This window comes from Oenanthe melanoleuca, chromosome 5 (genome assembly GCF_029582105.1).
Source record: "Oenanthe melanoleuca isolate GR-GAL-2019-014 chromosome 5, OMel1.0, whole genome shotgun sequence".
NCBI classification, from domain to species: domain Eukaryota; kingdom Metazoa; phylum Chordata; class Aves; order Passeriformes; family Muscicapidae; genus Oenanthe; species Oenanthe melanoleuca.
The window spans coordinates 58,359,200-58,384,259 of NC_079339.1; the positions used below are offsets into that span (position 1 = coordinate 58,359,200).

General features: G+C 56.2%; 2 protein-coding genes across 2 annotated transcripts; both read right to left on the minus strand.

Annotated features, from left to right (window-relative positions):
- Positions 1–3,971: 3,971 nt before the first annotated feature.
- Positions 3,972–10,201, minus strand: PTGER2 (prostaglandin E receptor 2). Its single transcript, XM_056492668.1, has 2 exons — positions 9,355–10,201; positions 3,972–5,369 (listed from the first exon to the last, which is right to left on the minus strand). The coding sequence occupies exons 1-2, from the start codon at positions 10,186–10,188 to the stop codon at positions 5,127–5,129; spliced, it is 1,077 nt and encodes a 358-aa protein (XP_056348643.1). The 5' UTR covers positions 10,189–10,201; the 3' UTR covers positions 3,972–5,126.
- Positions 10,202–16,031: 5,830 nt separating this feature from the next.
- Positions 16,032–20,483, minus strand: PTGDR (prostaglandin D2 receptor). Its single transcript, XM_056492755.1, has 2 exons — positions 19,369–20,483; positions 16,032–16,689 (listed from the first exon to the last, which is right to left on the minus strand). Exons 1-2 carry the CDS (start codon positions 20,182–20,184, stop codon positions 16,423–16,425), a joined length of 1,083 nt encoding a protein of 360 aa, XP_056348730.1. The 5' UTR covers positions 20,185–20,483; the 3' UTR covers positions 16,032–16,422.
- Positions 20,484–25,060: the final 4,577 nt, after the last annotated feature.

Sequence of the window (25,060 nt, forward strand, 5' to 3'; positions counted from 1 at the left end):
GATACAGGGATAAAGGGAATAGCAGGGATTCAGGGATACAGGGATACAGAGATACAAGGAATACAGGAATACAGGGATGCATGAATAGAGGGAGTACAGGGATTCAGGGATACAGGGAATAGCAGGGATTCAGGAATACAGGGATACAGGGATGCAAGGATTCAAGGATTCAAGGATACAGGAATTCAGAGAATAGCAGGGATACAGGAATACAGGAATTCAGGGATTTGAGGATACAGGAATACAGGGATTCTGGGATACAGGGATTCAGGCATAGAGGGATACAGGAGTACAGGGATACAGGAATACAGGAATACAAAAATACAGGGATACAGGGATACAGGGACACAGAGATTCAGGGATACAGGGCTACAGGAATACAGGAATACAGGGATGCAAGGATACAGGAACACAGGAATACAGCGATTCAGGGATAGAGGGATGCAGGGATACAGGATCCAGCCCCATCCCAGGATCCTCCAGCTCACCCTCCCAGCACACCCAACTCCATCTGTGAGGAAAAATGAGCAGCAGGAGGGCTGCAGCTCCATGGAATTATGGAATATTTAGGTTGGAAGAGACATTAAATCCCATCTTATTCCAGCCCCTGCCATGGGCAGGGACACCTTGCACTAAATCAGGATGTTCACATTGTTGTTTTTGTGTCAGAGTAAGAGAAAAACAGAATTACATGAGAAAATGTCTGGGCACAGCCCTTCCAAGTGAGGAGGTCACACCCACAGCTAAAAAAAAAAACCAAAAAACAACCTGTTAGACTTGAGAAATGGATAGTTTATGGTAATCTGGGGAAAAGTCATATGAGAGCTTCAGCCCCCTGCAAAGACAAACCCAAAAGCCAGAATGAAAATTGTTATTATTATTTATACTGTAAAAAAAGCTTGAAAATTCAAGGCTCTGCTGGGAGAGCTGAGAGTGTTCACATGGTGAAGATTTTTAGGTCTCAGTGTTGGGTGCTAGGCTCTGATTTTAAGCCTATGAATACCACCAAAAAAAAAAGGCTGATTCCTCTTTCAGAATAGGATCATTCTGCTGTGGGTGCCCCAGAGGACTCAGAGGAAAGGTTTCACATGACTCTGAGGGGATGCAGAGGTGCAAAACCAGCTGCAGGAGCAGAAGGCAGCTGTGGTAAAGCCAAATGTGACTTTTTCCTGTGTCATGGGAAGCCCTGGAAGCACAGCAGAGCCAGATGGGAAGCCTAGCCATGCCATGTCCCCATAAGTCACTTCCTTGGCTGATTAATGTAATCCAATTCTACATGGATCACACCCTCTGGAGCCCAGGGAGGGTTCCTGTGCCTGGAAAGGCAGCTCTGCTTTGCTTCCAGCATCCCAAACTGGAGCAGCAATTCCAGAAATGCTCTGTAGGAAAGCCAGGCTTGGACACACCACTGCACCCATCCCATCCCATACCACTGATCCGTCCCATCCCATTATCCCATCCCATTATCCATCCCATCCTATTATCCCATCCCATTATCCATCCCATCCTATTATCCCATCCCATTATCCCATCCCATCCAATTCCATTGATCCCATCCTATTATCCCATCCCATCCCATTATCCCATCCCATTATCCAATCCTATCCCATTATCCCATCCCATCCCATCCCATCCCACTATCCCATTATCCCATCCATACCCCACCTTTATAGGGTGTTCCCAAACATTACCCACATTTCCTGACCCCCCTGAATGGGGTTGAGGGGATTTTGTGGCCCCAGTAAAACCACAGCCAAAACAGCCAAAAATGAGAATTTCCTCCCTGCTGACAGCACAGAGATGTGGAGGAGATGTTCCAAGCAAGCCAGGAAAGGAGGGAGGAACAGGGAAATGCTTTTCCTTTCTTCTCTACTCTGCCAAAATCCCTATTTCCCACAACCATGGCGTGGCACCACCATTACTGGGGATGGAGAGGGATTATTGCTAAGTGCCAGAATAAGGGGATTTCTATTGACAGAGGTTAGGTGGGATATTGGGAAGGAATTCCTGGCTGGGATGGAATTCCCAGAGCAGCTGTGGCTGCCCCTGGATCCCTGGAATGTCCCAGGCCAGGTTGGGTGGGATTTGGAGCAGCCTGGGACAGGGGAAGGTGTCCCTGCCATGGCAGGGGTGGCACTGGATGGGATTTAAGGTCCCTTCCAGCCCAAACCATTCCACAATTCTCTGGCAGATTTTGGAGAAGATCCCCACTCCCTACATCCCTCTGTGGAAGTCTCACCATTTTTAGAGGTCTGAGGGGCAGCTGATGCCCTCTGTTGTCTCCTGGGAACAGCTTTTCCCTGCCTCCCTCTCCTCCAGCAGCAGATTCCCAGATGGAAATTGAGGATTAAAGACCTGCCTGCAGCTTCCCTGTGCCAGCAGGTTTCCGGTGTGGGAATAAAAAAGTCATTAAGGGCCAGCACAGACAATGAAATGAAACTTTGTCATCTTGGATTTGAGCTGAGGGAGCTGATGAGAGGCAAATTAATTTGCTTTTTCCAAAGGCTCCTGTGTGAGGTTAATAAAAGCAGCATTTTGTGCAGGCTGATGGCTCAGCATGCAGAGATTCAGTCCTTGTCCTCACACAGCTCTGGGGAAAGCTCTGGCTCTTTTCTCCTTTCCAAGCAGGGAAAGTTGAAGATTTTTTATTCCAGAGCTTGGGGGTAATCCCTGCCCAGCAGCTCAGGATACATCCTGGCAAAGAGACTCAGGTTTAAGGAGTTCCTCTCCTTGCACACATAATTTCTCTTTTATTTTGGCATTAAATTGATCCAAATCATTTCCCTGAGCCCACTTGCCAGGATTGCTGTCCTGATGGTTGGGAGAGTGACTCTCCTGCAGCAAACAGCAGATCCCAGGGGATGGATCTGGGAGGTTCTCTCCCAGCCCTGCATTTCCTGATCAGGAGCCACAAACCTCCCAAAAAAACCAAGCAACTGGTAATTAGTGGTCAGCAGAGGAGCTGGGGGCTGGCAGGAGAGAATCCTTGGGTTCTGGGAGAATCCTGCCTTTGGGTTGTGCCCCAGATCCTGCTGGCTTCTCTCCCCACCCTGTCACATTCTGTCCCTGCAGGATGTGACCTCTTTGCCATTTCCAACATTTTTCCCATTTTTTAAAAATTTTTCTTTCTATCTTTTGCACGCCAGGCAGCCATTCCCTCCAGCTTAGAGGAGAATTAGGCAACTGGTCCTGAAATTCCAGCCTGAGCAACCAGGTCATGACCATCCAGATAAATAAAGCTCAAGGACTCAAGGCTCTTCCCAAAGTTTTTGGCTGGTTTTTCAGCTGAGACACGATGGGAGCCCCAAAACTGAGCCCAGAATGTGCTTTTCCTGCTGCTGTGTGCATGGATGAGGGAATTATTTGGGAAGGAAACTGTGCTCTCCAAATTTGGGTTCCCAGGTTGGCACCAGGATTAATGACATTCCATGGTCCCAGCTTCACCCCCATGGCAGGCACATCTGGAAACCCTGTCCCTAAAATTCCACACCCCCTCCAAAGCCCCCCCAGCCACAGGGTGCTGCCAAAAACCCACTTGAGCAACAGCAGCCCCTGCCTGACTTCTGCCCACACACATTTGGGAGGCCAGGAAACTTCCTGTGGATTTTGGCTGCCTGACAGAAGTGACCTCAACTCTGCCTTTTTTTAGGGTGGGTATTTTTGGGGGTTGTGTTTTGATAACAGGTGGGAGCTTTTTGCCTGACTGTGGGACAGGCAGGTTTTAGGGAAGAGCTCAGAGATGGGAAGGGGGGAGATTTCTGTAGCTCTGGTAAAAAAAATGTCATTCTGCATCTGAAACTACAGTTTATTGCCACTTTTTAGGAATTTGGAGGCACCCACTTCCCCCAGCCAGCCTCTCCTGCTGCCCTCTCCCCCCATTCCCATGGTTTCATCCCACATCCAAGACATTTCCTCCAGGAGCCAGACCTACCCTGAGGAGCACAAACCCATGCATGATTCAGCAGGCTCTTATGAGAGAGACATTTATTATTTAAATAACAATTTCTTTTTTTTTTTTTTTTTTTTTTTTTTACATCACCTCGACTCACAAACCACAGAAAAGTCCCAAATCTCGGCACCTTTGGGCTCCCTGAGCAGAGCTGCAGCTCCCAAATGAGACTCCACACTCAGAACTGCACACTGGGTGTGCTGGGTGCTGCTCAAGTGGGAGCCACAAGAAAATTCCTAATGGCAGTGGTGGCCTTGGGGTGTGCAGTTGGATGCTCCTCATCCCAGTAGGAACAATCCTGGAGTCCCAAAGAGCAAGAGGAATCCCAGAAAATAAAATAGTGGTGTTGAAGGATGCTGCCCAATGGGGCAGGATTGATGACCTGGATGGTTTTGCAGTTGGTTTTTTGCTTTTATTGATTTATTTTTTTTTTTAATTTAATTTTAAATAAATATTTGTCCCAATCAAGGATAAAGCCAAACCTCACCAGCAGCACCACCCTGGATGTGGGTGAAGCTCATGGCTATGACCATTCAGGCTCTTTATTCCCTTTGTTGGCTCTTGCAAAAAATCAGGGGGCAAAGGGAATTTCCAAATGGGTGCTGAGGAGGGGCTGCTCTGCTCCATCACAGCGCCAGGGAAGTGCCAAAATTTGGCTTTTTTAGTACCTTGGTGCCCCTCAGGGACCCATCAGTGCCTAAAATCTCTGGGGTGTTGGACAGACAAACAGACAGACATGAGCACACAGACCTGCCCCTGAAAAAGTGCATTTCTTTAGGCAACCTGCCTCAAAAAAAGGGGAAATTTTTGAGGATACACTGGTCCCTTCCTCTCCTTCCCAATCCTTAGGGATCTGGGGGCACAGACAGGTGTTTGCAGCCATCTCCAAAAAACCTCGCTGGGAAACACCCCAGCAGGAATCTCTGCTTCCCAACACCCCCAGCCTTGGGGTTACAGCAAAACCCCCCAAGCTTCAGGGCTGAGCCTCTCTCCAGGTGGGACAGCAGCACCCAAGGGACTCCAACCCTTCCAACCTCATCCCTGTGAGAGGCCACCCGGTGACACCAGAGCCACCCCCGCCAGGTGACACCAGGGCCAGCCCCGCCCGGTCTCCCTGCCCTGAGGCAGAGCTCCCTCGGCAGCTCCCAGGAGGCAGGATTCTCCCGGAATCCCACACCTACTGGCCGCAGAGGTGTGGCCGTGCCAGCTTGGTGACAGCAGGGGACACGGCGCGGCCGCCGGGGGCGGTGGGGCCGAGCTGGCAGCAGAGCACGGAGCGCAGGAGGCGCAGCACGGGCGGGCGCAGGATGGCGAACACCCACGGGTCCACGATGGAGTTGATGGACAGGAAACGCAGCGCCAGCAGGTCCCACTCGTGGTCCGCCTCCTCCTGGCTGAACTTGTTCACGTAGGCTCGGATCTGCGGGGTCAGGGGTGGGGGGCGGTGGGGAGGGGCTCAGAAATCATTGTTCCACCACTCCCGGCACGGCTGTGCCCTGGAGGGATGGCCCTCGAGTGGGATGGCCCTTGAGTGGGGTGTTATTATCTCATCCCACCTGGAAGGATGCTCCTTAGCTTGGCACATCTTCCCTTATCATGCTGAGCTGTCGCCAAAGGCTTCAGTGATGTCACCATGCCTCAGTAGCCACGGTAATCCTTTGTAACCCATCTCTTTCCCCCTTGGTACCAGCCTTTCCCCCTTGGCACCAGCCTTTCCCCCTTGGTACCAGCCTTTCCCCTTGGTACCAGCCTTTCCCCCTTGGCACCAGCCTTTCCCCCTTGGTACCAGCCTTTTGCCCTTGGTACCAGCCTTGCTTTCCCCCATAAAAACTCCAGTTTTTCCCCCACTTCTCCCTGAACCTGTTTTCCCTGTTGTCCCTGAACCCTTCACAGAGCTGCTGGATAATAAAGGAATCTCTGTGGAATTGCCATACAATTCTTCTGCCTACCCCCCTATCCCAAATTTATCCAAGCCCCATCCAAGCTTCTACCTGTGGCTCCAGCCCCAGTTTCTCTGGACAACCTGTATCAGAGCCTCATCACCCTCACAGTAAAGAATTTTTTTCCCAGTATCCCAGTTAAACCCCTTTTCTGTCAGTTTGAATCCATTTCTCCCTTGTCCTGTCAGTCCAGGTGTTTGTAAAGAGTGTCTCTTCCTCTTTCCTATAGTTCCTTTCAAGTTCTGGGAGGTCATAATTAGGTGACCCCAAATCCTTCTCTTCTCCAGGGTGAGCAATCCCAATCTCCCAGCCTCTCCTCACAGCACAGCTGCTCCATCCCTTTAATCCACTTGGTGCCTCTCTGGACTCACTCCAGCAGTTCCAGGTCCTGGGCACAGCACTGCAGTGGGGTCTCACAATCACCTCCCTCAACCAGGGACAGCTCACAGGGAGAAATAACTCCAAGCCTGGGCTCCCCAAAATCCGCCCCCAGGCAGCTCTTTTGGGGCGATTTGGGCTGTCACAGCAAATTTGCTGACTCTGTGGGTTTAAATGACCTTTAAATGAAAACCAGCCAGGGTTAAGAGCCACATGAAACCCGTGGCTGCTGGAGGAAGTGGTGTCTGTCACCTTGAGACCACACGGGAGCAGCGAGATGAGGGTGAGGATGAAGATGAGGATGAGGGTGAGGATGAGGGTGAGGGTGAGGGTGAGGGTGAGGATGAGGATGAGGGTGAGGGTGAGGATGAGGGTAAGGATGGGGTGAGGGTGAGGGTGAGGGTGAGGATGAGGGTGAGGGAGAGGGTGAGGATGAGGATGAGGATGAGGGTGAGGGTGAGGGTGAGGGTGAGGATGAGGGTGAGGGTGAGGATGAGGATGAGGATGAGGATGAGGATGAGGGTGAGGGTGAGGGTGAGGGTGAGGATGAGGGTGAGGGTGAGGATGAGGATGAGGATGAGGATGAGGATGAGGGTGAGGGTGAGGGTGAGGATGAGGGTGAGGGTGAGGGTGAGGGTGAGGATGAGGATGAGGGTGAGGGTGAGGGTGAGGGTGAGGGTGAGGGTGAGGGTGAGGATGAGGATGAGGATGAGGGTGAGGGTGAGGATGAGGATGAGGATGAGGATGAGGATGAGGATGAGGATGAGGGTGAGGGTGAGGATGAGGATGAAGATGAGGATGAGGGTGAGGATGAGGGTGAGGATGAGGATGAGGATGAGGATGAGGGTGAGGGTGAGGGTGAGGGTGAGGATGAGGATGAGGGTGAGGGTGAGGGTGAGGATGAGGATGAGGGTGAGGGTGAGGGTGAGGGTGAGGGTGAGGGTGAGGATGAGGATGAGGATGAGGGTGAGGGTGAGGATGAGGATGAGGATGAGGATGAGGATGAGGATGAGGATGAGGATGAGGGTGAGGGTGAGGATGAGGATGAAGATGAGGATGAGGGTGAGGATGAGGGTGAGGATGAGGATGAGGATGAGGATGAGGGGTGCTGGACCTGCCGCTCCTTCCTGTGACTGCCGACTCATCCCAGCCCTGGGGCTTCCTGGAAGGGTGACTCAGCACTCCTTACTCACTTGTGTCACTCCCACCCCCTCACTCGGGGCTGGGGACATGCCTGGATGGGGATGGGCAGCAGGAGCATCCCTCCCCTGCCTGGGGTCTGCTGGGTACCACCCATGGCACATCCACACTGGCTGCACCCAGTGTTCCCAAACTCTGCTGGTTTTTGGGATGGAATTTGTGCCCTCATGGCCTCCTGTGCCTGGACTGTCCTGGGAGGAGTGGTGGCTGCTGTGGGCAGCTGGGGACAGGAGAGAAAGTGTCACCCCAAGGAGGCAGCTGGGTTTGAGCCGCTGCCAAGAGCAGCCCCAGATGGGAGCAGGGCGGTGGGAAAAGGGCAGCTGGCTCTGGATAAGGCTCTATCTGCCACCACAGGGCCCTTGGGATCCCAGCCAGCCCTGCTTTCCCAGCCCCTCTGCCCCAGCACACCCACAGGGCCCTGCCCACGTGGCCCCACCGGGGGTTCCGCTTCCCTCTGGCCACAGGCAGCCAAACTGGGGCTTTTTTGGGACACGGGAAGAGCTGTCCATCATGTGTGGGTTCATGGCCAGCAGCTGGGGTGTCTCTCAGGGCATTGAGGCTCCTGGGATGCTCATCTGGACACTACTCCTTTGTCCTAAAACCCCGGCTCGGCTGCATCCTGTGGTTATTTCCTTTTCCCTAAGGAAAAGCAAGGGAGTGTGAAGGGCAGGTAGAGTCTATTTAACACCAAGAGTATGAAATTAGCACTGGCTGTGCTCCCAGCCTTGATGGGGTCACTGCTAATGGGACCAACTGACCTCCTGCCCTGGGGGGCTCCCACACCTGGCCAGAGGCTGGAGGTGCTCCAGAGCCATCCATGCCCCTGCTGGAAAAGCACTTGGATGGATGAAAAGTGGCCCTTGGGAGGGGAGAGCCCAGACAGAGCCAGGGCACACACTCTGTACTTCCTCACTTGGTTGTTTTGATCCTGGATTTCTGCTGGAAGCCTCGTGCATGGATGGGGCACGGGATGTGGGCAGATCCCTGGGGATGACACGTGCTGTGGCTGCTGTGCCAGATCTCTGTTCCCAGAAACCTCCCAGCTCTGTGCTGTGCCTCAGTGCTGCTGCAGGGGAGCAGAAATTGCTGTCTGACAGCAAGGGTGCAGCTCCCTGCATCTCCAGGGATGGAATCTGTGCTTTTCCAGCCACAGAAATCTGGGATAACTCATCCTGCCCAGCATGGATATCCACTGCCTCCAGCCCAGGGCAGCTCCTTCATCCCATCTCTAGAAGTGTAATTGGTTGTTTTGCCATCCCTCACTCCTCCACCATGAGTTCCTGGGTCCTGGGAATCAGTGATGCTGATCCCCCCAGCCTGTCCCTGCCTGAGCCACATGGCCTGGCCTTGGAGCCCCTGTGGGGTGGGAGGGCATCTCTGCTCCTGACACCCCATTTTCCTGCCACCCCATCCTCCTGCCACCCCATTCTTCTGCCATTCCATTCTCCTGCCACTCCATCCTCCTGCCACCACATTCTTCTGCCATTCCATTCTCCTGCCACCACATTCTCCTGCCACTCCATCCTCCTGCCACCCCATTCTTCTGCCATTCCATTCTTCTGCCATTCCATTCTCCTGTCACTCCATCCTCCTGCCACCCCATTCTTCTGCCATTCCATTCTCCCATTTTCCCATTTTCCTGCCACCCCATTCTCCTGCCACCCCCTCCTCCTCCTGGCACTGGGGATACAGGGAGTGATTCCCCCCACTCCCCAGGTGATGTGCAAATTGCCAACTCATGGCTGAGCTGGGCTCTCCCAAGCTTTGGGAACAGCAGAGCTTCCACCTCAAGCCTCGAGGTTTGTCCAGCAGAGCTGGGGGAAGCTCTATACAAACCAGGAGAGAAACGCGTGTGCTGGGGAGAGGACAGAGGACAGTGACACTCACCGTGAAGGGCAGGGAGCAGATGACGAAGGTGATGGTCATGATGGAGAGCAGCAGCAGGTGGTCGATCTCCTCGGCCATGGAGAAGATGCGGCGGCCGCAGCCGGAGGCGCGGGGCTGCTCGGGGCCGGGGACCCGGCGCGTCCTCTGTCCCCGCCGGTGCATGCGGGCCAGGTTGGCGATGACGCTCAGGTTGCAGAGCAGCACGGCGACGATGAGGAAGAGCAGCAGGGTGGCGTAGAGCAGCGAGAAGGCGACGTTCAGCCCCGCCACGTCCACGCCGCCCTGGTGGTGCATCTGGATGAAGCACCAGGTGCCGGGGCAGTACTGCACGAAGCGGCCGAAGCCCAGCAGCGGCAGCGAGCACAGCGCGGCCGAGAAGCTGTAGATGGCCGGCAGGGCCACCAGCCCCGTGCGGGGGCTCAGGAAGCGCTCGTAGAAGTAGGGTCGCCCCAGGGCCAGGCAGCGCTCCAGAGCCATGGTGAAGAGGATGAGCATGGTGGCGAGGCCGAAGAAGCTCATGGCGAAGCCGAAGTAGAGGCAGATGTGCCCTCCGCGGGCCAGCGCGGTCAGCGTGCGGTTGCGGTGGTAGGATGCCAGCACCAAGGGGCTGACGGAGCAGGTGCCCAGCAGGTCGGTGACCACCAGGGCCAGCACCAGGACGTGGAACAGCGCGGGCGGGCGCTGCCGGGGCCCGCGGCGGCCGTGCAGCAGCAGCCCCAGCGCCAGGAGGTTGCCCAGGAGCCCGGCCGAGAACATGAGCGCGCTGACCAGCGGGCGAGCCCCGGCCGGCAGCGCTGCCCCGTCCCGCCCGCACGCCCGGCCCGTCCCGTTCATCCCGCCCGACTGCGCCCGCCTGCCCCGGCACCGGCACCGGCACCGGCACCGCCCGCCCCGACCGCCCCGCCCCGCCCCGCCTGCCGCCCCCGGCACCGCCCCGGGATCCCGGCACCGCCCCGGGCCCCCCCGGTACCGCCCCGGGATCCCGGCACCGCCCCGAGCCCCCCCGGTACCGCCCCGAGCCCCCCCGGTACCGCCCCGGGGCCCCCCGGTACCGCCCCGCAGGGATGGACGAAGCGCAGCCGGGGGGTGCGCACGGAGCGAGCCTGGCCGGACCGAGAGTCCCGGTACCGGTCTGGGAGCCCTGAACATGGCCGGTCCCGGTGTGGTCCCACAGTCCCGGTACCGCTCTGGAAGTCCCGAACACGGCCAGTCCCGGTACCGGTCTAGGAGTCCCGAACACGGCCAGTCCCGGTCCGGTCCGACAGTTCCGGTACCGGTCTGGAAGTCCCGAACACGGCCGGTCCCGGTACCGGGCTGGGAGCCCCGAACACGGCCGGTCCCGGTGTGATCCGACAGTCCCGGTACCGGGCTGGGAGCGCTGGGGCGGCCCCGGGATCGCTGGGACAGTCCCCGGTCTGAGCCAGCCCCGGCTCCGGCGCGCCCAGCCCCGCTGCCTGGCCGGGAGCGGCCTTGCGATCGGACCCGGTGCCGGTCCAGGAGCCCAGTGCCGGTCCAGGAGCCCCGGTGCCGGTCCAAGAGCGCCCCAAGGACCAGGAGCAGCTCTCACGGCCGATCCCGGCACAGCTCCAGGAGTTCGGGTGTCGCACTAGGAGCCCGGGTGTCACTCCAGGAGTTCGGGTGTCGCTCCAGGAGTTCGGGTGTCGCTCCAGGAGCCCGTGTGTCACTCCAGGAGTTCGGGTGTCGCTCCAGGAGTTCGGGTGTCGCTCCAGGAACCCGTGTGTCACTCCAGGAGTTCGGGTGTCGCTCCGGGAGCCCGGGTGTCACTCCAGGAGTTCGGGTGTCGGTCCAGGAGCCCGGGTGTCACTCCAGGAGTTCGGGTGTCGCTCCGGGAGCCCGGGTGTCGCTCCAGGAGTCTCGGTGCCGGCATTGCTCTCACAGCCAGTCCCCCTCCAGGTCCTGGGTCACAATCTGTCCCAGCGCCAATCCAGGAGCCCCTGGCATGGTCAGAGATCCCCAGTGGTGTCTGGAATTTTTGGGAGGCACAGCCAGCTCCAGTCTGGCCTGAGAGTGCCAAGGCACAGCCGGCCCTGGGGCTCCAAAACCCCAAAACTGTCTGAGCCCAGAGCCCCAGATGAGCCCAGGGGAATTCCCGTGGCCCCAGGGGAACCCATGGAGAGCTCCCTGCCCCATGGCTGACCCCATGCCCTGTCCCCATTGTCCCCTTCTCCTGCAGGTCATCAGAGGAGTGCAGCCTGTCTGGCCATGACCTTAAAGCCCATCCAGTCCCAGGGACACCTTCCACCATCCCAGGTTGCTCCAAGGCTCATCCAGGGATGGGAAATCCACATTCTCCATCCCAGTGTCCTCAGATGCTCTCTCCATCCTCCAGGACACCTGCCCTCACTCAAGTCCTCACTAGCAGTCCTCACTGCCTTTATTTAAGCAGCTGTGACTTCCAGAATGCCTCAAGGATAAAAAAATCTTTTACCCCCAGTGGCCCTGGGGCTGTTCCAACAGCTGTACCAATTTAATTTTGAATTTACTCCATCCACCTGATCCCCCTGATCTCAGTGCAACCCTGCAGCAGGGATGACTCCAGCCCTGACACAGCAGGTTGCAGACCCACCAGTGGGTTTGGCTGTTATTTGTAAAACCACGTTTTTGTAACAGGAACTTCGCAAAGGAAACGGGGGCACGGCAAACTCGAGGGAGCTGCGGTTTGTGACAGCACCTCCAGTCTGAGGGGCCACTCCTCGTCCTGCCTTTGCTCTCTCCTCTCACAGCTCTTCAGCGTGCTGGGGAGGACCAGCTGAGGGTGAGGTGGCAAAGCTCCAGCTCTGTTCCCATGTTCAAACAATGGTTGGGATGGAGGGGTAAGGCAAACACAGCCAGGAGCTGTTTTAACCCTGATCCATCACAGCACCAAGGCACATGGACACATCTGTTTGGTTCCAGAGGTTGGCTGGCACCCTGGCACGTTCAGCCCTCCTTTGTGCCACCCACAAATTCAGCTGAGGGTGAATCCTGCCCTGATCCACCCGTTCTGCCCATCCAGAGACCTTTTTCCCCACAGAGGGGCTGCTCCAAGGCTTTTCCCAGCCTCCCACTCCTTTCTGGCACTCCGTGTCACAGCACAGGAAGGGGTTTTGGCTTCTTCTGGAGCTCGTTTTCCTGGCAGCTAATGGAGCCTTAAATACCCTTCTGGGGCTTCAGGCTTCTCCACTGACAGTTGTCTCTGATGGGATTTTTCTGCAATAATAGGAAAATTGCTGGGCTTTTGTTTTTTCATTCCCCCTTCTGAGCTCAAAACCAGGAACGAGCTGCTTGGTACAATCTGTCCTGCCTTGGGAAGTGTTTGTTTTCTTCCCTTTGCTTCCATGTTTAGCTCGTGTCTTGCTTCTAGCAACGGCCAATATCAAATCCTAGAATTATTTGAGTTGGAAAAGTCCTCTAAGACAATAAGTCCAACCATTCCCCCAGCACTGCCAAGACAATCACTGCCCCATGTCCCCAAGTGCCACATCCTCACAGCTTTTAAATCCCTCCAGGGATGGAGACTCCACTGCCCTGGGCAGCTGTGCCAATGAAGAATTTTTCTCCAACATCCAATCTAAACCTCCCCTGGTGCAACTTGAAGCCATTTCCCCTTGTCCTGTCCCTGTTCCCCGGCTGTCCCCTCCTGTCAGGGAGTTGTGCAGAGCCACAAAATCCCCCCTGAGCCTCCTTTTCTCCAGGCTGAGCCCCTTCCCAGCTCCTCCTGGTGCTTCAGATCCTTCCCAGCTCCATTCCCTTCTCTGGTCACACTCCAGCACCTCACACATCCTCTCAAGGTTTGTTGGCATTGTTTTCCCTAAAAGAAGATTTCCAGGCTTGGCCCAGCTGGAGAAAACACTCCTCAGGGCTTGCAGGAAAGTTTCATGAACTCCTGACTCAACCTCTGGAGTTTGTTGGTTGGGGAGGGTGTTGGGATCCTGCTCCATCCCTGGTGGATTTTAAAGGATGGCTCTGGCACCAGGACATGGAGAAATCCATCCCTCCTGTTTATGGTGGGTGGATTTCATCCTTTTTTAACCAAACCACCAACCCTGACTTGTGTTGGACAAATCCAGACAACACTTCTCATCCAAAGCCTTCCCATCCTTTACCTCGTGTTCCAGCCTCACTCCCTCAGCAGAGCCAGGTTTTGGTGCCTTGTTTTGTTATCCTGTACCAGCACCTGGGTGCAGGGGTTAAAAAATAAACAAAACCACCCCTGAGTTGGGCTCCTGGCAGCCCTGGCACTGCTGCCTGCCCAGGCACGCGCCTCCTGCTTCCAGAATAGCTCAAAAATGCGGGCAGGCAACAATTAAAAAAAAAAAAAAAAAAATGGGATCTTTGCAAGGACGAAGCAATTTGTCGGGAAATGAGCTTGAGCAAAGTTGTGCCTGGATTTCGTGAGCTGAGAAAAAAAGAAGAATAAACACCCTGAGAGTGATTTATATCCAGGAAAGGAGCGGGATGCAGGGAGAGGTGATGCTGGTGGCAGCAGGGACAGCATGGGACAGGGCAGTGCTGCTGGCAGTGCTGGAGGGTGACAGGGACATAAACAGCCCCTAAAAGAGCATCGCTGGCTGCAGCCCGAGCTGAGCAGCGATTCTTTATTGCCTCCATTAAGCGGCAGGTCCGTCCCCGCGGGAGCGGCTGGCACAGCAGCTCTGGCACGGAGGGGTCCCGAGGGGAATGACTGAGCACCGCAGGAGCCTGGGGGGAGGATGGGACCCGGGAGGGCTCCACAGCCCCCTCCCCTCCTCAGCTGCAGCTCCTGGGCTTTTTTGGTTCTTATCCAGCAGCATTTCCAACCAACCCGCTCCTTGTCGGGATTTTTAATTTCGATTCTAATTTATATTTTCTTCTCCTCTTCTTTTGTTCGTTCCCAGGCTCAGTAAGGAGGGGGTCTAAGCTTTGACATAACTCCTGAAGCCCCAATCTGTACGTGTCGAGGCACTGAAGGATGGGATGCCCAAGGGACCAGCTTGGCGTGGAGAGCATCAGCAGCCCCGTGGCTCCGTGTGCCGGCCAGCGCTGGCTGGGGACGTGCTGCCATCTCTGGCGAGGACGGTGACACGGCAGCCCGGCCCCGGGAGCAGCCGGCAGCGAGGGGTTATCCGCCGGGAACAAACCGCCCTGGCTGCAGCCCCGGCTACAAACCGCGCTTGGCTCGCCCGGAGGCTCCAGGTCTGTTCCCACAGCAGGCAGGACACCAGCAAGGGCAGAACTCCGATTAAAAGTGCTGCCCCAGCCAGAGGAGAGTGTTAAGGTCGCTGGGAAATGGTCCCAGCCAGGGAATGGGGGTGCTGCAGGGATGGGGGGGGGTCACTCGTGGCTCTATGATTTATTTTCTGAGCTGATTAAATCACGGATGGGTCAGTGATGTGGTGTTTGCATCATCTTGGGGCTCAGGTGGAGTCTATTTTTGCACCTTAATAAAGAAGCTGATTTGGTTTGTGTCAGTTTAATTACTGATTTCCATGGATCATGGTTATCCTGGGATGTAAACACACACATCATGGGGCAGGGACCTCTCCTGGGGCAAGGCCTCTCCAGGAGTCATTCCTCACAGGAATCACGGGCAGATGATCCCTGCACACCCAGAGCAGCCTCAGCTCAGGTTAGTGCTGGATCCATGAGCTTGGAAATCTTATCCCACCCCATTCCATGATTCTGCATTGCTGAACACTCCCAGCCTGGCCATGGCTGCTCCATCTGTCCCCAGTGGAGCACGGGTCTGTTTGGGAGAGCAGATCCCAGTTCAGGGGGGACAACAACCAAGTTTTAAAGTTTTCCAGGGCTCTTATCTCATCCGGCCGCGGTGCCACAGATCCCGGGAAAGCCACGGAGCAGGCTCAGAGCTGTTGACTCTGCAGCCCCACGTGAGCCATCTCCAAGTCAATACCAGGCCAGTAACATGAAACCAATCCCTGAACCAACCCTCATTTCCTTCTTTCTCCTCAGAAAACCCCAAGGAGAGGCACCGAGCCAGCAGCTCACAGGTACCCCCAAACCATCCCCAAACACAGCTCTGTCCTTTTCTCCAGCTGGGAGAAACAACCAGAGCCAACCCCAGCAGGTCACCTCCAAAAAGCTCCAAGATGTTGTTCCTTCAAAACCAGAATGTGTTTGACACCAAGAGTAAACATCACGTGAGAGCGGCAGGAACACGGCTGCACCTTGCAAGGCTTAGCTAAACAGAGGAGAGAAATACTCTCTGTCTCCTCCAAGGGCACTAAACTGTTGGTCATCGTAATTTTTTTGGCCTAAGTGGTCACTTGAGGCAAAAATTAAATCCAGTTATTATATGTGGTTGAGCAGAAATGGATCTTCCATTAAAACAATCGCTCACTTGCACGCTCGCAGCGAGAGCTTGTGCACGCCAGGCTCTGTGCTCTCTCAATTACTGCTCTCATTAAGGCTCAGGACAGTCATAAATACTGAATTGAAATAATTACAGCAGAACAGGTAGGGCTGAGAGACACAAATGCAATATCAGTGCTGGGAGTTTTCCAGAGAAGGACGAGATAAGGGTGGATAAACCACAGCCCTGCCCTGGGAACAGGGAATATCCTGGGCAGGGATGGAGGGTGTGCCAGGGAGGGATTCACCTGCATCCAGCAATTGCTGCCCAAATTTCTGAGCCCCTCCTGCCCCTCACCCAGTCCCAAACCAGCTCTGGACAAACCCCCCTGGCGTGGAATGGGATCGTGCACAGGACAAAGTGATGAAACACCGAACCACTTTTATTCCACGGGGACACAACCACACTTCTCCTCCCTGTGTGTCCCCACTGCCCCCCAAAACATCCTCCAAACATCCCTCCAGACCCCTCCTGCCTTCCTGGAGCCGGGCGCTCCCCAAACCCTCCCCAAAGCGCTGCTGCAGCTCGGGACATCCCAGATCCCCGGGAGCCCCATCCCGGCTCCTCCTGGGACAAAACGCAGCTTGGGGAGGGGCAAACCCATCCGCAGCCGGACGCTGTCCCCGCCTGCCACCGCCCTGTGCCGCCCCAGGGCAGGGCCGGGGGCCGAGGGCTCGCTCCTCATCCTCATCCTCATCCTCGCAGCAGCGGCGCGCTCAGGGGATGCCGAGCTGGGGCGGGTCTGTCCTGCGCCAGCCCGGGGGGCAGAACTGCGGCTCAGCAGCCGGGCTGGAGCCGCCGAGCGAGGCTTTGCGGGAGCCCAGGCTGCGGCAGACGCGGCGCACGAAGCCGCGGAACACGGAGGTGCGGAAGATGATGAACACCCAGGGGTCCACGATGGAGTTGACGGAGAGGAAGCGCAGCGCGCTCAGGTCGGCGTTCTCGTTGAAATCCGCGGCGAAGGCGCCCATGTAGGCGCGGATCTGGCAAAAAGAAAATAAATATCCAGGGTCATGGAAATAGGGGGAAATTGGGGGAGGTGTTGCTATGGTCCTGTGAGGGCAGCAAAAGAAGTTTTAAGCCCTCAGTATCGCCATCAGGATGGGTTGTGGGTTGTGGGGCTGGATCACGGATGGTAGCACAATATCAGAGCTGAAAATTCAGTCCCAGGGATCAAGATTTTTTCGTGGATGAAGGAATCATCCAAGCTTGGCAGGTGCTGCTCTGTCCCCGAGGCTGGGCACCCCACTTGTGCTGATCCAAAATTGGATCTGGCATCCCCTGGATAACACAGCAGGGATTTATCCTGACTGAATTCATCCACCACTGGGGTGGTCACAGCACCAGGACGAGCCCAGCTGTGCCAGGCTGGTGGCTGACACCTCGCAGTACCGTTCCAGAGGTGACACAGGTGACAGGAAGAGGATGTGGAGATTGTCACCAAAGGCAGTGGCAGCACCCACACACACCCCCCACCCTGATCTCGGGGTGGCACTGCCTGTGGCACCAGAGGTGATGGAAAGGTGGCACTGCAGGGTCCAGACCTGGGAATGGGGCAGAAAGGGGAAGGAAGGAAGGGCTCTCCCCTGTCTGGGGCCTTCCATCCCTGGGGAGGAAGTGAGAGGATGTCAGGGCATCATTCAGTGGGGTTCAAAGGGAGCTGGATCTACCCAGCAGCTTTGGGACATGGGGTGGGAATGGAGGGTTTTGGAGGGTCTGATAAGGGTGGGGATGGGGGTTTTGGAGGGTCTGATGGGGTAGGAATGGGGAATTATTGAAGGGTCTGATGGGGTAGGAATGGGGAATTATTGAGGGGTTTGATAGGGGAGGAATGGGGAATTATTGAGAGGTCTGATATGGGGGGAATGGGGAATTATTAAGGGGTTTGATATGGGGGGAATGGGGAATTATTGAGGGGTTTGATATGGGGGGAATGGGGAATTATTGAGGGGGTTGAGAGGGTGGGAATGAGGAATTATTGAGGGGTTTGATATGGGAGGAATGGGGAATTATTGAGGGGTTTTATATGGGGGGAATTAGGAATTATTGAGGGGTTTGATATGGGGGGAATGGGGAATTATTAAGGGGTCTGATGCAATGAACTGACACCCCCCTCCCAAGAATTAAACTCTTTGGGGACAACCTCACAGGAAGGAAGGGGTGGATTTTATTCCAGTGGAGTTAAAGCAGCAAACTGATCTCTGGGATAAGGGACACTGAGATGGGACTGAAATAATTACCTGACACCTCTGGGACAGAGTGGTGATGATGGGGGGAGTCGTTTCAGGGGGTTAAAACAATGAACTGACCCCTGGGGATGTGGAGATTGAGTTTTCCAGGGTGGGGGCAATGGAATGACCCTCCCCAGGACAGAGTGGGGTGGGGGATGCAAATATTCCAAGGAAGTTTGTGCAATAAATCAACCCCCAGGACAGGGTGGTGGGTTGTTGTGGTTGTTCCAGGAGGATTAAACAATGAATTAACTTCCCCCATCCCAGAATGGGAGTTGGGTGTTATTCCATGGGGGTTAAAACAACATTCAGATCCCTGGGATAGGGTGGGGACAAAATAATTACCTGACCCTCCCCCAGACCCTCTGACACAGAGTGGTGCTGCTGGGGGCTTATTCCATGAGAGTTAAAGGACAATCTTTAATTAAAATAAATTTATTTATTTAATTTAAATAAATTGAGGACTGGGGATGTGGTGCTTGTGTTGAGGGTAGCAACCTCCCCAAATGGGACAGTGGAGCCAGAGGGGATTTATTCCAAGGGAATTAAAGTTATAACCTGACCCTAGGAGAGGATCCTAGAGGGTGGCAGGGGTGGGTTACTCAGAGGGGACTAAAGCAATGAACCCCCCAGCACCTCCAGGAGTGGGTGGTGATTCCAGAGTTTATTCCAAGGGGCCAAAACAACCCCTGACCCCCTGGGAGTGGGTGGTGGTGATGAGGGGTTATTCCAAGAAGTTTTAAACCATGACCTGGGCCCTGTGGGCAGAGTGGGGGAGGATTTAGAAGGAGGAAAACTCTTGGTCCCTAGGAGCTGCTGGTGGTGTCAGTTTATCCCAAAATCAGTGCTCTGACTCCCCCAGGACTGAGTGGGGCTGGTGGGAGGGATATTCCAGGGCTCTTAACAACGGCCTGACCCCCATGGACGGGGTGGGGGGATTATTCCAAGGGGGCCAAATCCTCAATCCAACCTTCCTGGGTATTTGAGAGGGGCTGGGGGGATATTCCAGGGTGCTTTAACATGGACAGCGTGGGGGACTATTCCAAGGGGGCCAAATCCTCAATCCAACCTCTCTGTGAGGAGGTGGTGCTAAGAAAGGATATTTTTCCAAATGGATTAATGCAACGACCAACCCCTGGGGCATGGGGTGATGGGGATTTGAGGGGGATCAAGGCTCCCACGGCCAGGGATATTCCAGGGTGCTTTAACAACAGCCTGACCCCCACGAACAGGGTGAGTGACAATTCCAAGGGGGTCAAATCCTCCATCCAACCTCCCTGACAGAGCATGGTGCTGAGGAAAGGATACTTCCCAAGGGGTTTCAGGCAGTGACCGACCCCCAGCGAGGGGGTCCCGCACAGCATCCCCGCACCCTCCCGCAGCAGGGGGATTTTCCCGGAGGCGCGGGGGACAGCGGCGGGATTTACTCACGATGAGCGGCAGGGAGCAGACGGTGAACAGGACGGTCATGAGCCCCAGCAGGACGAGGTGGTCGAGCTCCTCCATGCGGGGGGCGGCGGCGGGGGGCGCGCCGCGGCGGGGCTGCCTGCGGGCCATGCCGTACAGGTGCCGCATGCTGCTCACGTTGCACGCCACGATGGCCAGCACCAGCAAGCCCATCAGGCTGGCGTAGAGCACGGGGAAGCCCAGCTGGCGCGGGCCACCCCCGGCCATGCGGATGAAGCACCAGGTGCCCGGGCAATACTGCATGGGAGCCCCGAAACCCAGCAGCGGCAGGGCGCAGAACAGCGCGCACAGCCCGGCCACCAGCGGCCCCAGCGTGGCTCCCAGGCGGCGGGTCAGGTGCCGCCGGTAGAAGTAGGGATGCCCCAGGGAAAGCCAGCACTCCAGAGCCATGGCCAGCAGCAGCAGGGTGGGGGCCAGCCCGAAGAAAGCCATGAGGAAGGCGAAGAGCTGGCACAGCACCCCCGGCTGCTCCTCGCCGCGGCCGCCCGGCCCCAGCTCGCTGAGGCTGCGGTTGTAGGCGTAGGCTGCCAGCACCATGGGGCTGATCAGGCACTTGCCCAGCAGGTCGGTGACAGCCAGCCCGCTGACCAGCACGTAGAACGCCGAGACCCGCGGCGGGCGGCCCCCGGGCGAGCGGGAGCGCCGCCGGTGCTGGCCCAGCAGCAGCAGCGCCAGCACGTTCCCCAGGAGCCCCGCGGCGAACAGCACCGAGCTGGGCACGGCCGACTGGCCGCTCTCGATGTGGCGGCTGCTGCGGCAGCGGTAGCCCTCGGTCTCCATCGGGATGGGCTGCGGGGGATGCCCCGCTCCGCCTCGGGATGGCCCGCGCTGCAGCAGGGTGCGATCAGTCCCGCGGCGGGATGGATGGATGGATGGATGATGGATGATGGATGATGGATGATGGATGGGATAAAAGCCCGCACCGCGCCGGGATGGATGGGATAAAAGCCCGCACCGCACTGGGGTGATGTCCCGCACCGGGATGCGATGGGACGGACGGACGGACGGACGGACGGATGGATGGATGGATCGCGCCGCGCCTGCCGGTGGCGACTGTCCTGGCGGGCCGGGTGGCCCTCGCCGCGAGAGGGGGAGGAGGGAGGAAGAGGAGGGAGGAGGAGGAGGAGGTGCAGTGCGATCGGGACTGCCCCTTCTCGCCGCCCGGCCCAGCCCGCTGCGGGGCGGGGGCGCTGCGCTGCTGCCCCGGGAGAAGCGGGGATCCCGGGAAGAGGGAGGGGAAGGGGCCGGGGGTGAGTGCTGGGGGTGAGGGTGGGGGACTCTGGGATGAGAAACTGGAGCGGAGGGAGCTGGAGCTGAGCCCCTCGGGGGTGGGAGTGCCGGAAAGGGGACGGGGCTGAGCCCCGGCGGGTTTTGCTGGGGGAGTTACGGGAGAGGAGAAGCTGAGCCCCTGGAGGGGTGACAGGGCCCAGGGCTGGGGCTGATTCCCTGGGGGTGGCACAGGACAGAAACCAAGCCGATGCAGTGGAAAATGTCCCTGCCCGCGGCAGGAGGGTGGGAACGGGATGATTTTCAGACCCCTTCCAACCCAAACAATCCTGGTATTCCATGATGTGATTCAACCTGAGCAGGTGCCACATCTAGCTGCAGCCCATCCCACAGCTGTGCCGTGTGCTGCTGACCCCCCAGCCCCTGGCACTGCTCCTCTGTCCCACCGGGAAACTCCGGGAGAAGCCCCCGGAGCTTCTTCCAGGAAAAGCAGTTCCGACCGCAGCAACACGGCTGCAAAACACACACAGCGCCTCGCAGGATGCATGTGATGATGAATAAGCCTGAAACCGTGCCTGTCTGCTTTCAAACCGCTTTTTGCTGCTCTGGGTGAGTGTACACGAAGCGCAGGGAAGTATCAAGATGACAGCAGGGGTGGGAAAAGGATGTTTAAGGGGCCAGACGTCAGCATGGCAGGTTTAGTGATGAGCTGCGGTTCTTCTAGCTGGTGATTCCTGCAGCAGCGAGGGCAGGGACTGTCTGTGGCAGCGCAAGCGAAAGTCCCAGGGCTGGAAGAAATCAAGATAAAACTCGTTGCAGCTCAGCTCTCACCCACGGTTGGTGTTGAAGTGCTGCCCTCGTTAGGGCTGAGTGCGAACCCAGAGGTTGTTTCCGGCCTGGGGCCCCGGGGGAGAGGAAATTCAGCCTGCCCGGGAAGCAATCCGAGTGAAACCATCCGAAATAGCTCCTGGGAACACCCACTGCCTTCCCCAGCTGACCCTGCACCCCGGTCCCACCGGCTGCTGGGAATTCCAGCAGCAGGGAATAGGGGGAAGGCAGATGTGGTGGGATCCTTCAGGTTTTCCCCAGGATGAAGGTTGGGAAGGAGAGCCCAGCACCTCTGGAGAGATGATTTACCAGGAGCACAATGCCTGTCCTGATCCCTGGAGGGATTGGTTCCAGCCCTGCTGTGATGCTGCAAATGCCAGGGAGGAGGGCCTGGCACAGAGCAGCTGTGGCTGCCCCAGGATCCCTGGCAGTGTCCAAGGCCAGGCTGGATGGGGCTTGGAGCAGCCTGGGACAGTGGAAGGGGGTTGGAACTGGGTGGACTTTGGAATCCCTTCCAACCCAAACCGTTCTGGGATGGGCTGAGCCGTGACCCCACACACTCCCACATCTGCTCTGATGGGGAAGAGTCTGGAGTTCTGGGCTGCTCCCCCACCCCTGGAAAGTCCCTTCACAGCCACCAGAAGGTCAAATTCGGTGGCACTTCAATTCTTGGCAAGAGGAGGAGGAAGAACTGGGACAAAACCCAGCCCCTTCTGGATCTGGGTGCTGCCCCCGCTTGCACCAGCCGTGGCTGGAAACCCCAAAGGACCTGGGGATGCTGCTGCTCCTGACCCTGCACTGCCCGGTGGGGAAAGCCTGGGGTGGAGAAGGGACTTTTTGGGGTGCTCTGATGCCCCGGGAGCAGGCACAGGAGGTGCCCACCCCGTGCAGATGTGGGGGTGTCAGAGCAGGTGGGCAGGGGGATGATTTCACCTGGCCCAGATTCCCTCACCTGCTGCTGGAGGATCTGATGCTGAGGATGGCAAAACACAGTATTTATACTATAAATACTGTGTGTATATATATATATATATATATATTTAGAGAGAGAGTATATATATATATATATATATATATATATATATATATACTTTATATAGTATAATATATATATATAGTGTATACATACATATATATACATATATAGTCTGTGTGTATATATATTTATATATATATATATATATATACACACACTATATATACATCTATAGTATGTATACTATAGATATATATATATATATATTCTCTGTGGAGAGGGATGGATCCCTCACTCCAGGCTCAGGGCTGGGATTCGTTCCCGGTGTCCAGCCGGGAATGTTACCGCAGACTCATCTCCCTCCTCCCTCTCTGCTGGGAGAGAACCCGGCGTGGGCAGCCAGGTTGCATCAAACCCCCATTTAGCTCTTCTCTGCGTTCATTTGCATAAATTGCAGCTATTAGGGGAGGGGAAAATAATCTGGAGAAAGTCTCATCACCGCGGGTGACGAATCTCTCCCGTTCGTCACGCTTCCGACGTGACCCTCTTCTGGCTGGTCACATTCCTGGTGGAGAGGTGGGGAAAAAAACCGGAATAGAAACAACCCCAAGCGGAAGAAAAAGCAGCCACAAAACCCAGAGACAAATGAGGAGCTGGAAAAACTTGAGGCATTCACAAAGAATTTTAGTTGGGTTTGTTGGTTTTTTTTTTTCCCCCCAAAACTTTTGTTGACTCCCGACGGCTTCCCTTGCCAGATTTTGGTGAGGAGTGCCGGCTCTACTGCTGTGCCAGGTTTTTTCCAAGCCTGGCTTTTCCCAAAGAGCCGCTGCTGCCCAGAGGAGCCGTGCCCGCCTGCTCTTTGTCAGGGATTTTCTTCCTCCAGCTCAGCGCTGCCTTTGGAAGTGTTTATCCCGGTGTCTGGATACCCTAATTTAGAGCCTGCAAGCCGAGGAGGGTTTTGGAGGGATGCGCTGGCCGGGAACTGAGGTTTTGGCAGCTCCTGCTGGATATTCCCGTGAGGAACAAACCAGGCTGGAGAGTCGTGCGGGGAAAAGGGAAAAGCCTCTTCCTTGGATCTCCTCTGCTGCTGCTTCCAGACTCTCTCCCTTTGCTGGGGACCCTGATCCTGGGGCAGAGCGGTGCCCTCCCCACCCCGGGCTCCTTCCCCAGCTCTGGCTTCCCCAGACTAAACAGGATTTCAGCCGTTCCCTCTTTGCAGGCGGCGGGATTTGGGGATTCACAGCTCCCTGCGGTGCCAAAAGGATGCGCTGAGAGCCTGGGGAGGCACCAGGGCTCGGAGCACAAGGATGGGGAACCCTCGGGTTGGGGATACCCGGGGTTTTCCTCCCTTAGAAAAGTGTTTTGTTGGTTTCTTTCCTTCTTTCTTTCTTTCTTTCTTTCTTTCTTTCTTTCTTTCTTTCTTTCTTTCTTTCTTTCTTTCTTTCTTTCTTTCTTTCTTTCTTTCTTTCTTTCTTTCTTTCTTTCTTTCTTCTTTCTTTTTTGTTAGGGTTTTTTTGTTTTGTTTTTTTTGGGGTTTTTTTGGTTGTTGTTGTTGTTTGTTTTTTTGTTCTGTTGGTGGTGGTTTTTTTGTTTGTTTGTTTGGGTTTTTTTTTTTTTTTTTTTTTTTTTTTTGTTTCCTGGGAAGATGCACCGAGCATCTTAAACACGCCCAAACCCCCCCCGATTTAAATAAATGGAGACAGGGCTGCTCTCCGTGTCTCCCCATCCTGACTGGGACATTGTCACCAGCAGAGGGAAGTTTTGGTGCGCGGTCCCTCCGCTTTGGGAAGACAACAAACCCGCTCTGAGTCACCGGCTGCAATCCCTCCGATTGTTTCCAGCTGCAGGCTCGTCCCGGGGGGACAAAAAAAAAAAAAAAAAAAGAAAGAAAGAAAAAAAAAATACAAAAAGCCCTGGGAAGTTGGGAATTGTGCCGACAGCCGCGGGCTCGTCCCGTGGGGGGTCCCAGGGATGCAGCCACCTCCTCCTGCCGTGTTTCCAGCACCGCATCCTGCCAGGGGAAGGAAAACCAGGGGAAAGAAAAGCAGGAGAAGGAAAAGCAGGGGAAATAAAAGCAGCCCCGCGGTGGAGGGAGTTGGGCAGGAAGGGGGCGATGGAGCAACGCCTCGGAGTTGCACAAGGCCAGCTCGGGCAGGGTTTGTCCCGGCCGTGGGATGACCGGAAAGAGCAGGGAAAGTGGTTTTTGGAGTTTCCAGCACAACAAGGGCGAGTCCCGGGGAGGCTGCAGCAGGCGGGGCTGGGGCGCAGGGAGGGAAGGAGGGGTTGGGATCAGGGTGGGAGTGGGGAGGGAGAGCAGGGAGGGGTCACCCGTGGGGTGGGGAGGGTGAGCGGGGAGAGAGGGATGGAGGGAGACAGGGAAGGGAAAAGGAAAACACCTGTCCGAGCCTGGTGTGCGTGTCGGGCTGGGCGGGCGCAGCCCTGCGTGTCTGCGGGGGGCGGAGGGGTTTGTGCCCGAGCAGGGAGCGCAGGGGTGTGGGGGGCACAGCGAGGGGTCCCGCCGGGGGTGGGGGGCTGTCGGGGTGTGTGTGTGAGTGTGTGTGTCTGTGTGTGTCTGTGTGTGTCTGTGTGTGTGTGTGTGTCTGTGTGTGTGTCTGTGTGTGTCTG

Excerpts from the sequence above, each read along its gene's own strand:
- PTGER2 (XM_056492668.1), bottom strand. The coding sequence starts at position 10,188 with ATGAACGGGACGGGCCGGGCGTGCGGGCGGGACGGGGCAGCGCTGCCG. Across the intron at positions 5,370-9,354 it reads TCTGCTCCCTGCCCTTCACG|ATCCGAGCCTACGTGAACAA; the intron begins GTGAGTGTCACT and ends CTGACCCCGCAG.
- PTGDR (XM_056492755.1), bottom strand. The coding sequence starts at position 20,184 with ATGGAGACCGAGGGCTACCGCTGCCGCAGCAGCCGCCACATCGAGAGC. Across the intron at positions 16,690-19,368 it reads TCTGCTCCCTGCCGCTCATC|ATCCGCGCCTACATGGGCGC; the intron begins GTGAGTAAATCC and ends TCTTTTTGCCAG.